The sequence below is a fragment of the Bacillus rossius genome, chromosome 1, assembly GCF_032445375.1.
Source record: "Bacillus rossius redtenbacheri isolate Brsri chromosome 1, Brsri_v3, whole genome shotgun sequence".
Classification (NCBI taxonomy): Eukaryota; Metazoa; Arthropoda; class Insecta; order Phasmatodea; family Bacillidae; genus Bacillus; species Bacillus rossius.
In genome coordinates, this window is record NC_086330.1 from 25,337,121 (window position 1) to 25,350,224 (window position 13,104).

At 34.5% G+C, this 13,104-nt stretch overlaps 1 protein-coding gene across 3 annotated transcripts in view; it reads left to right on the forward strand.

The window, feature by feature from the left end:
* The window catches only part of LOC134533334 (mitochondrial enolase superfamily member 1-like), a 151,515-nt gene extending 139,500 nt beyond the window's left edge, over nucleotides 1–12,015 (forward strand). For all 3 annotated transcript variants that reach the window (XM_063370859.1, XM_063370853.1, XM_063370865.1), the window contains exons 9-11: nucleotides 1,718–1,889; nucleotides 9,452–9,633; nucleotides 11,138–12,015. In XM_063370859.1, coding sequence (XP_063226929.1) covers nucleotides 1,718–1,889; nucleotides 9,452–9,633; nucleotides 11,138–11,269 — 486 coding nt within the window. In that variant the 3' untranslated portion in view covers nucleotides 11,270–12,015. The remainder of the gene's footprint in view (nucleotides 1–1,717; nucleotides 1,890–9,451; nucleotides 9,634–11,137) is intronic.
* The last annotated feature ends 1,089 nt before the right edge of the window (nucleotides 12,016–13,104 follow it).

Here is a 13,104-nt window from a genome sequence, read left to right on the forward strand (position 1 = left end):
CTTTAACTATGGTATTCTCTTCAACGTAATATGTAAAAACCACGAATTTTTTTATTTTTATTTTTTTTAACCAGGGACAAGATTATAAGGTGAATTGCGATAAAACCAAATTACTACTGAAAAGCATTTTGATACACCATGTAACACAGAAATTCAAATTAACGCACCATAAATCACCAAAATGCAACTAAAGTCATGAATTTAATCAGCTTTTTTAATAAAGAATTATTTTTAATTGCAAAACTGTGATCTTTTAATATGGTAAATTCAATTAATCTAATTTATTTAGCTGGAAGTGTGTACCAAAAAGTATGTACGTATTAGTATTACATATATTTGAAAATGTTTACTTTTTTGTTTTTTTGAATTTGCAACTTTTTTTATAGTATGCTAACTCATTTTTACATTACTCTGGTGGTACATTTTTCAAACACACAAATATATCTGCCAATTTTTTTTTTTGTTCTGAGTAGTTCTGTCCTAGACATGTTAATTATTACAAATTATTATATTGTAAAAGTGCATCATAAGTATCGTAAAACATTTAGGTGACATATTTGTTTAATAATATCCTATATTTATAAATTTAAAAAAAAATTAAAATAATAACACATATCTCCTTCTTTAAAAATGAAATTAGCCTAAAAATAAAACCGTAATCTCTTATCCCTATGACTAGTTCAATAGTTTTATGGTTTTACGATAAAAATTCTTCAAGGGTATGTATTGAATAAATAAATGTATACACAAATAAAAGCTGTGTGTGTCTCCATGGCTTCAGATAGTAAGTAGTATAATGAGTGGTCTTAGTTCCACACATTCAGGACTATGGCTATGCCAGATTAGCAAGTTTGCTGTATTATCAAACATCAATTTAGTTTTCATGGGAATACCAAATGTGAAAATTTGAATTTTAACATTTTAACCTAATAGAAAACAGGAGACATAGGTACTACTGAAATGAAAGCAGACAGTATTTTTAAGCTCTGAGTGAACTGAAAATGCAGGCAATGCTGAGATTGGACCAGTATGTCAAATTCAACATCCGGAATCCACTTGAAAAATCTGAATCCGAGTGATTCAGATGGTGGGGGATCACAGAGTGTTCTGAACCATGGAATACCAGATGAAAGACCTTTCACTGTATTTGGATTACTTAAGGTCTGTGAAAGTATAACAGACTAAACAAATCTGAGTGCTTTGTTCATGGTGTGTCAACTAGACAACCAAAATAGTTAGTGCTTGGCAACATTTTTATTTTTTACAGTAATAGCTGACATAGTAAAATCATTTCAGATGACTTTAACCTTCAAAATTATTAAATACAAATACCAGACATTTATCTTTTAAAATCTTCACATGTCAAATGTAATAAATAACAAACTGAAGTGATTAAGAAAAAAAAATGGTTAATATAATGAAACTGAATTTGAACAATGTTAGTCAACATACTGTGTAATTTGTAGATACAAAAAAAATTTATCAAGCACAGAAACTTTAAGATGATTATTTTTTAGTGTATTTGTTAGATGTTTCTAGTTTCTTTCAGGAATTTATATCTTTAAACTTTTTTGTATCAAAATATTTCATGCTCACATGACATGGACTGTGTAGCAAATAAAATTTAAAGTAGTTTAATGTGTATTTCAACTGTTGGCTGCACGTAAAAAATCCACAGCTGATCTTAGTTAAAAGCACGCTTGTGTGTGTTTGGCAGGCCCTCAAGCCACTGGGCATCGGCATCGCGACGGGAGAGATGTGCTGCAACAGGGTGCTCTTCAAGCAGTTCCTCCAGTCCGGTGCCATGCAGTTCTGCCAGATCGACTCGTGTCGCATCGGGGGCGTCAACGAGATCCTGTCCGTCTACCTGATGGCACAGAAACTTGGAGGTGAACAGAGTTAATTTATTTCTTGTTAAAATTTGTAGATGCAGGTCTTAGATCTCAAAAGATTTGAGGTGTTGAAGTGTTTCGTATACAGAAATACTAGTCTTAAGGGGGATTAGGCCTCGTATTCTTGCAATTTCAAATGTTTTGATACCGCTTGCAATGAAGCTTCCGTGCTAATTTTTTTTTGGTTATCATGGTATAGGACTTAGCTTTGGCTGCTTGTTGAAGTGAACACTTGTGAACTGGTGTGATTATCAAGACAGTTGTAGTTGCCCATTTGAAATAATAAGTTATTTCCTCATGATGCTCACATACTAGAGCCTGATAGTAAATATGTGTTAGCAACAAGGTGTAGAAGGTCTGGTAGATAATATTTATGCCTTGACATGCCAAAAATTGGGTTAAATAGTTTAAAATAATAATTATAACTAAAAGATGTAGGAATCCAAATAATGGGGTCTAACCCCCCTTAAGTAAAATACGAAAATACGTTGAGAATGGATATACAGTGAAATTCCGTTACAACGTACTTCAAAATAACATATCTTTCAGTTCAACGTATGATTTTAAATTCCCGCTCAAAACACCAATGTAAACAATGTAAAAATATTTCACTTTAACGTTAAAAAGTATCCTACCTTTCAATACAACGACCATTCTTTTCCAGTTATCAGGAAAATTTTACATGGTAGTTACTGATTTTGCGCAGGGGTTCTTTAATATAAATGTAAATTACGATTAATTTTTATCACTTTCAACAATCGTTAACAAGTATAAAACGTAAACAAACATTGTATCAACGATTCATAGAATCATAGTACAGTATAACGCGCCATTCGTCCTCCTCCATGGACCACACACTTAGTGCACGAGACAATCTAAACCAGTGGTTTCCAACCTTTTGTGGTTCATCTCCCCTTTCTGGAGGTTGACTAACACCTATCGCCCCCCCAGCCTTTTTTTTAAAATTTCATTATATGCCTCATTTTAATTTGAAGTAAACTGTAAAAAGTAAATTTTTTTTTATTTATTTAAACAATTTTATTACCGTATATAAAAAAAAACCATAGCAGTTTTATCCGGTCACTCTAAAATAAAATATAAAAATAATTAAAATGTACATTTTTTACATATTTATTTTTAAGAACAAAGAACTAAGATCATTGTCATACATTAAAAAAAACAGGCGTACATGTTTTCATTTTTAAATTGGAATCTGGAAAAATTAAGAAAGTTGACAGTTAAAATTTGAAAAAATTATTCAAATAACTTTATTAACACTAGAAACAGCTGTAGCAATCATTCAAGGTTAATTGAAAGTTTGAAAACTTTTTGTGTTTTATTTTACCTTTTCAATGGCTGCCTTGTGCTTGGTGGATTTCAGTTAAAGCTTGAATATCTGGCTTTATGTTCATCAAGTTCAGACGCAAGTCTCCTTTTAGGCAAATGTCCAACTTATTTCTTTGTTTTGTGAGGAGCTGAACAACAGAACTAAATCCTTTTTCAACTAAATATGTTGACGGAAACGAGATGAGAAGTGGTTCAGTTTTTCCCCACAGTTGTGGATACCTAAGTGTCCATAAGCTTCACCCAACTAACTTGTAACCGCTCTGCTTGAAAATGATTTTCGCCTCACAGTCATACTTCAGATCTAGAGTCTCTGTCTGCAAAGAGTTATCAAGCTTATCCACTGCTTCAAACGAGAATGGATCAAGAATCCAATCCGGAATTTGTAACTGGGTCAAATCTTCAAATCTTGATTCCATGTCAGTTTTTAACTGGTCAAGGTGATCAGAAAAAATTAGGATTTTTTGTCTTCTGGGAGTTCAGGAATCACATTATCTGACACAGAACACTTTTTAAGGGTCTAAAACTGAATGAGCTCTTTACGGCTAATATTTACCTTGTGAATATCAAACTTGGCGTTGAATGATGAAATAATTCCTTTGACCTTGATAAGGTTCATCTTGTTTCCTTGAAGCCTTATATTGACTTCGTTCTTTTTTTCAAAAATATCTGTAAGGTACACTAGTTCAAACTTGTGTTGCTCAAATTCTCACTTAAAACAGGATCAGACGTGTCGAGTAACTTGGTAACCGTGTCAAATAATTCGAAGAAACGGTGCAAACAGTTTCCTTTGGAAAGCCACCTCACGGCCGTATGTAGAAGCAAACGTTCAAATTCCTCATCATTTTCATGGCAAAGTTTTCGGAACAAACAGTTATTGAGGGGATTAGCTTTGATCTTGTTGACACCAGCAATAACCAGTTGTAGGGTTTCATGCAGGACACCACTCAATTTTTTCGCAGCTAAGTGTTGACGATGAATGACACAGTGAATAGTAATGACCTCTGGCACTTCTTTCTTAAGGTGGGCTAGAAACCCAGCATGACGACCTGACATGGCAGGAGCACTGTCTGTTGCGCAAGGACTCATGTTTTTTAGAGGAATCTCTTTTTCCTCAAAATAACCTTGCACCGCTTTAAAAATCGACGATCCCTTCGTATCAGTTATCAAAGTTCTAGCAAACATTTCCTCGGTAATTTCCTTTTGTTCGTTGATAAACCTCACATAAGCTTATAAAATTGCTTTGTTATCAATCACAGTTGATTCATCAATCTGCATTGCAAATTTACTTTTTTTCAACAAATTGGTGAGTTTGGATTCAACGTCCGTGGCCATTTCGTCAATTCGCCTGGAAACAGTATTGTTGCTCAAAGGAACTGATTGACTTATCTTATTACTAGGACTCTCGTCTAGCATGATTTCAACCATTTTTTTGGTAGCAGGTAAAACAAGAGTCTCGCCAATTGTGTGAGGTTTACCACATTTAGCGATCAATAAAGACACCTCGTAAGAAGCAAGAAGACCTTTGTTAAGTTCGGTTGCTTGTTTTTTTAAATAATTCACTCACATTAGTCCGTTCATTAGCTTTAGCTTTGAGGTGTTGAAAATAACTAAGTTCTTTACTCACTTTATCACTGTGTTCTCTTGATAGATGATCTTTCATTCGTGAAGGCTTCATGGCTTCATTACAAGTAAATGTTTTATCGCACAAAAGACAATGTGGAAACTGCACATTTTGCGTTGACGCGATAAAACAGAATTTTAAATACTCAGCTGAGTATTGACGACACTCTTCTTTTTTGATTCCATTGTGCATGAACTTCTACACTTCAAAACAAACGCACAAAAGCAGAAAAGACACACAAAAACTAATGGTGAGGCACACAAAGACTGGTGAAGATTGAAGACGAATGTAGGTCAATGGCAAGTGTGTTGTGATAGCTGGAGAGGGAGGGGGTTGAGTCCCCAGTCGGTCACGCTGAGCAACAACAGGTGGGTGACTGTGGAGAGGGGTGAGTGCAGTGAACTCGCCGGCTAAGAATAGCTAATGACTCCTGCTATACGGCAACTTGTACTGTACAGTATTATTTTAATTTTTCCCCCTTTGAATACTCATCGCCCCCAAATCGCCTCCCACTTATTTATTGCCCCTCTGATAACCCAAATCGCCCACTTGGGGGCGATCACCCCCAGGTTGGGAACCACTGATCTAAACAATTGATTGCTGTCTCGCCCCTCTTCAAGACAATTGTTTTTAGCTGCGCCATCTTTTGGTTATTTATAGAGCACGTTTTAAAAGTTTTAATTACCTCAGATACAATCGTTAAATAAAAATTATATTTTAAATTATATACAAAATAGAAAATCCAATAATGTTAATTTATGCAGGTTAATTTTTGAACTGTTTGGTGTCACAACTTGGCCGACACGCTTTGTTTTGCCACGAAGGTCGGAATGTTGCCTGGCACAGCCATGCTGTCGACGCACGCTACTAGTGCGGAGCTATGGTTATCTATGGATGAGAGGTTTGTTTACGTTTGACGTGGCACAAGGAAAACAATATTGTTGATTGAATATTTTAATCAGGATGGATGGCCAAAAAGATAAAAAGAAACGCAAGCAATTTACTTTAAAGGAAAATGTGGAAATTTTAAAAGAAGTTGACAAAGGCAAGAAAAATGCAGATGAGTCAATCCATATCAAATCAACCAATGAAAAATTAATTTAGAAACTTCATGTTTCAGATTTATATGATTTTTTGTATATTGGTAATATCAACTAAATACATTATAAATCTATTTTTTCTAAAAAAAAAATTTGAGTAGTTTTTTTTTGTATAAATTTTTGAAAATTTCAAAAATAGCCAATTTTAGCAATGTTTTGGATCACTCAAATACTTGTAGGTTTCCAACTAATGGTGCTAGAAGGCTGTTTGATTGATCATTTTAAAGGTCATTGAATGGGCTTCAATTTGATATGTAACATGACCAACTTCGGAAAAAAAATAATTTTTATTTGTTTTCAAATTTTTAATATTGAATTTCTAAAAAACACCATTTTCGATTTTTTTTTTTTAAAAAAAAGTATGTTATTTCTACATATATTGGTTAGATTTGTGCCAAATTTCAAGGTGGAGAATCAATGGGATCATGAGTAAATAAAAATGAGAAATTTAGTAGATGCTTAAGGGGGCATGGTAGATAAATAAATGCTTTAAGCGTCAGTTGTACGTTATTGGTTTTTGGAAGACAACATTGAAAAACTGCAAAACAACAATCCTACATAATGTTATTTGCCAACTTTATTAGCAGACGTCCTAAAAAGACAATTCTCGAGCGTTGTTTCTTCCGCAGCAATTAAAGGTTCGAAATTACCAAGGCAGAAGTTTTGGCTTCAAGTAACCTTCAGTTTTTAATTAATGCATTTAGCTCTGGTTTAGATACCATGCCGCCTTAAGAAATAGTTGCAGCAAGGAAGAGTAGCATAATTTTACATAAAATTTTGACTTAGTAAAGTATTCAAATTTTATTGTTATAGACTACAAATTTTTTACAAATTATAAAACACGGATAACAAATCTTACCTTACATTCATCCAGTGTTCTTTGATCAAATGTGTAAGGTGTAGAGGTTAAGGCCTCTGGTTAATTTCATATGGAATGACCGAGATGTGGCACGGACATTTGGTTTGGTTCCCACTACACTTTCAACAATAATAAAAGATCGCGAAAAAATTATTAAACTGTATGAACAGTCATCTTTATCTGCTGGTCGCAAGAGACTTCGCCTAGGAGATGACGAGGGAATTCTATCCCAATAAATGTACATATCTGCAAAATAGTTTAACCCATTTGTCATTTTGTATATGTAGGCCTAGAATTTAGGCTACTGTATTAAGTTCAGTAATTTTTTTTAAATTCTTGTTGTTTTACAAATATTTGCTTCCAATCTAATGTAACATTTGATCCCCTACTACTTTAATTTTAAAAATTCAAAAATACTACTTTTTAAAGGTAATTTTCAGAATAAAGTACTTTCATTACTAAGTATAAAAGTTGAGGCTTTAGTGATGTTCTTTATAACGAGATACTACTGTATAGTTATTTTAATAGCATAAAAAATTCTTATTTGTTAGGTGTAGGTTCCATTATAAAACTTTCAGCAGTAACATAATATCGTACACAGACCCATGAATTCTGATTTTGATACATTTGTTTTATTTTGTGTGGAGGGAGGTGTGGGTAGGGGGGGTGAGGTTGGAGGGTACAAGGAGGAACACATTTTTTTTGGTTGAAATTGTTTGTATAAAAATTTAGGTTTGACTGTAACATGTAACTGCAGTTAATGAATTCTAAATTAAAGGTCCAAAAATGTTTATAAATCTGCGCCGCTTGGACTGCAGCTGTGGGAATTCCTTCTCAACTACGTAATTATATTATTTTCAAACCATCGCCTGACTTTGGTACCACGATCACACAACTACCAACTTCACTGCCGCCCTTCACTTCGGAGATAAGACAAGGGTGCCCATGTGATGCAATTCCTGACCAATAAAAAAAATGCACATAAAAATATCAGCCAATACTGGGGCATGGCAACACCATTTCGACCAAATCCAGAGTCTTTCCCATGTTTACATGTCTCGGGGTCTCTCTCTAACACTTATGTGAATGGCAAAAAATTGTATCAGCCCGCGTTGAGATAAAAACCGTAGAAAAAATTATAAAAGAAAATAACTAACCAAGAGCAAAGTAGGTAAAAATACCTTCAAATGACTTTTTTATGATAAGGTAAACAAACCATCATAAATATTTAAAAAAAAATTTTAATAAATATAATCTATTTTGTGAAACATGCTGCAGTTGCACAAAAACTTCTAAAAAGAATCAAAAGCTGTTATTTAAATAATACTAGAAAACCTAACCAAGTTTTATTTCTGATAAAAAAACTAATAAACCTTTAATAAACTTATTTAGAGAGTGGGTAGGGCAAGCAGCCTGGGTTGTTTAAATCTCAATATAGTTTAAAGAGGAATACCAAATGTGAAATGTATTCTATTAGGAAACAGGAATCACTATACTTAAATGAAAATCATGAGCAACAATGAACTTAAGCAGACTAAAAATGTCAGAAATGCAGTAACATGATATGATACATACACACATTATTTTTTTCCAAATTTTTATTAAGTAGAAGATTTGCTTCAGTAATGTTTTAATTTTTTAAAAATCTACATATTTAAGAAAATTGGCATTAATCAACATGTAAAGTAATAAAATCTTTGTTAATACTGTTTTCTCAATTTATTCAAAGGAATGTGATAATAGAGAAACAAAATAAATTTTTATCTTACTCTTGGTCCATGCAGTTAGTTATAGATAAACTTGGTTAATACTAAAATAATGTGATACATATATTGAATTTTGGATTTTGTAGAGCAAAATTTTAGAATTATGAGTAATTTTTTGTTTTAATATATATATTTTTTATTTCATGAATTAATTAGTACTTTGATGTTATTTCACATACAGGCTAAGTGTTTTTGTTACAGTGGATGTATGATGAATAATGTAGTGTTAACTGTGCAATTTATAGTGTTTGTGTTATATCTCATTCTGATACAGGCTAAATGCATCTGTTTTCTTAAGAAAAGATTATTTATAATTTTGACATGTATGGTTCCAAAATAGAGAAATGCTCTCTGGAATATTGTAATAAATAAATAAATAAATAATAATAGTACTGTTGCACTGTAAATTGCTTTGCATTTTGGTTGTACACGGTGCAGGGCCGGATTTAGAGGTCTGGAGGCCTCGGGGAAACAGAGGACTAAAATGAACAATTTTTTTTCAGTCGAGTTTTCCAATAAGTAATTTATTGTGAAATCAAGTAGATTCTCTTAGTATTTTTAATAACATAACTAAATATAATCGGAGACAAGAATTATATGAAATTAAATTTTAGTGTTATGAATATTTCTGTTAATGTTTAACAAAAATATAATCATGTATGTACAAAGTACTGTAGGTAAAGGTAAAACAGCGAAAAAATGAATATCAAAGGATTTGTGGAGGCCCCGGGGCTTTCGCCCGGTTGCCCTCCCCTAAATCCGGCCCTGACACGGTGTATCTAATGACATCTCACATTCTGTGGATATGTCGGCTGTATCGCAGTCGACCACGAAGTCTCGTGTCCCTAATGACGTTGTTGTGTCAGTGCCCGTGTGCCCGCATGCGGGCGGGGTGGGCCTCTGCGAGATGGTGCAGCACCTGCAGATCTTCGACTTCGTCGCCCTGTCCGGGACGTCGGAGGGCCGCATGATCGAGTTCGTGGACCAGCAGCACGAGCACTTTGAGAACCCGACTGTGATCAAGCACGCGCACTACATGGCCCCCACCGTGAGTACCGCACACGTCCCGGACGCCGTCGAGTTTGGCGACACGGTTCCCCCGCTGACGGGGGGAAAACTCTGAGGATTGAAATGGTATTTTCAAAACCTGGAAAAAAACTGATAAATTGCCAAGTAGGTAGTTACAAAACTACATTTTTACTACTTAGTAGGTTCTTCTAATGTCTTTATATCAGCCTGTATTTTCACCACAAAGTCAATTAATTAAATGCAAAAGTAACAACTAATGAAACAACTGTGTAATCATGTAATGATTTGTAGCACGATAAAATGTCCATAGTCATTCACAAGCTATCAAACAATAATACATTGTGTCAAAGTTTGATAATTTAGTGATTTTACATTAAAAACTGGCAGCATGATATTGAAAGAAATTATAACAGCGCAAACTGTGTATTTTGTGGAAAAAGGCTACTTGCACAACAATTTCAGAAGGAAAACACCATTTTTGCACCGGAGTGAGATTGACAGTTAGCAGGTTGGCCCATCTTCCTCGGACAATGAGAGTCAATGGTGTGGAGTGGCTTGGTAGCTTGTGGATTGTTACGGGCTAACCTGATGGTCAGAGGGCATACTTGCCAGTAATAATCAACAAGCCATTTTACTTGCTCTGTGCCATTAATTCTCTCTTCTCCCACGAGGACGCTGGTTAAGCAGCATAATGTATTTATGCCAAAAATGCATTATCTTTTTATGTGTGAGTACAGCCTATAATAACTTGTGTTTTTATGTGTATTTTTTATTACCTAGTGGCATATGTTTCCCATGTTAGGAAAATATGGAGAAATGTGTGGTCTAATTATCTCGTGAACGAGATGTTAAACACAACAGAAAAATTGTATAAAGCCTTTTCAGATGACGTACTGCATGTTCACCATTATCAAAAACTTTCCTGAACGTAATTGTAACGTGTCCATAGATTTGTAAACAAAAGCAGTCAAAAACTTTTTACACATATGATGCAAGGCTAACATGTTTTAAATATACAATATTACGATCAAAATTTTTATGGAAGTATACGTCATTAAAATGTAAGATGATTTAAATTTTACATATATAAGTGCACGGGTAAGTAAAATATATCAGGGTTTTATCTGACTGTTACATCTCTGCACTTAATCCACGAATCCCAAAATACAGTTTTGAAATTTGGCTTGTAACAAGTTTACATATTGTTATTCAGTTGATAGTGTCAATTGGAAAAAGATGCTTTCACTATATGTACTTGCTGGAATAATTTATAGTTATTCTAAAAATACTCTTTACGTAGCCAGAAAGGGCTACTAGTTTTTTAAATTATTACTATGATATACATAGTCACGTTTACAATTTTCAGTAGATGATAATATGCTATGAATTAGGTAAGGTTGGGTACAAATGTTTAATATTTGCAAGATGTTTTTTTTTCTGATAACTTTTTGCCTCTTAAAACATTTTGTTTTGACTTCACAGTTGGTTGGTTGTCCTGATGCAGGTGTGTTACATTTTTGCAGGCACCCGGCTACAGCACCAAGATGAAGCCGGAGTCAGCAGAAGCCTACGAGTACCCAGTCGGCAGCAAATGGCAGGAGATGTTCAAGGAAGGATTGTTCAAAGACCCTGCCAAAGAAAGTGCATTGAACTAGATGTTAATGATGGTAAAAAAAAAAGATGAACGTAAATATAAGGCTAGAGCACAAAATATGTTCTTAAAACAAAAACAAAAACAAAAACTTTTGATTTATAATTTCCGCTGTGTAACTGTTGGAATTAGAACACTGCAAATGAGTTTCTGAAGAGGGCTCCGCGCAGCCTTGACATCATTTCAGGCTTTGGGCGGCCAGCCAGACACTGCTGCTGGTTCGCCGTCTGAGCCTGCTCGATCCGATGTTTCTGGTAGCCTGACACCGCAGGCCACCCATAGTTCGGTACAGGCAGAGTCAGGTGTGGAAACGCCCAAAAAGTGCATGGTCTTGCAATGCTAAGTGGGCTAGACACGTACGATGCCAGGTGGTATTCACAGCACTAGAAAACTGAACACTTTTTGCTGTTTTCCTCACAATTGATAAAACTTAAAATACAAATTTTATGACACCTTTGATTCAAAAAAATAAATTTTGCAATAGAACTTACAATTAAAAAATGCATTGGTTAGAAATATTTTAGCTCTAAAATAAAAGTTAATGTGATTTCACACCTTATGGACAAGGATTAAAATCAATCAAAATATTTTTAGGTAAAAATTAAGACGTAAGCCATTCATGTGGTGAGAAAATGTTTTGGTGCTAAAATCAATACTTCACAAGAAATCAAATATGTACTGTAGTGGTTCGGTTCTTTGATGAGCCACGGACAAGATAAAATAAACAAAGACTTGTCGAATTGACACCAATTTATTGCAATATTATCATCATTATAACCAACCCCTGGTCACTGGCCAGCTCTGCGGCACTCACAGCCATTCACGCTCGCGTCCCGCTCCTAACTCTCCCTCCTTCCTTCCTGCGCTCACATGAGCAGTGCTCTCCAATCCAACATGGCGGGGATCTTGACGCTGCCCACAATCACAAACAAATATTACCTAGATCGGCCAAGTGGCACATACCGATTTGAAATTTACATACAGACATTGCATTAACCAATATTGGAATGCTCACCCATGGTGAACAAACATTATGCCAAGCGAAAAAGACTAAAATTACGTGCGGATGAAGGAACAGTCCCGCGGAAGGATATATACCTGGCAGCAACATGGAACAGTGTTCTGCGTCCGTAACATTATAGAACGAGAGTGGGCTGCCACGTATTTTCCGGCAACACGTCTCCCTTAGGGCAAATAGGCACTATCTCCACATATATATGTGTATATATATGTATATTATTCAAAATAAACTTGTTAAAATATCAATTTAATCAAAAATGGTCACCGGACATAAAAGATCAGAAATAAATCAGCGAACACAACAGTACCCAAATAATCCGTGGTATTTAATATTTTAAATTACGTTAAATTTAATGGCAATAGGAAATTTAATTTTAACTGTACCAGCACAGTTCTCCATGTTACTGACAGTTACCTCAAGGATCCAAACACATGTTATACTAGGTTAACATCCTATTCCCTAATTATCAAACTGTTAAGTGAAAGACATCTAACCATAAATAATTATGTTTCTTATTTACTAATTAAGGGAATACAATATCAAACACAAGAAAGTTAAAATTACTAAATATCCCTCTTATGGTTCTTGTGAGCAGTCTCCTAACTAGTAAATTACATTATAATTGGCCTTTGTCGTAACCCAGGGGATAATTCATATTGTACCTACAGTAATTTATTACATCATTCATTTTTGATTAATATTCCAAACAGTGGAAGAAAACCCACAAACAAAAGGTATCAGTCCATTATTTGTCCTTCCTGCTGTATTGTAGGGGAAAGCATATTGACCCAAAATACTCTCTTTGACAATTTAAACAC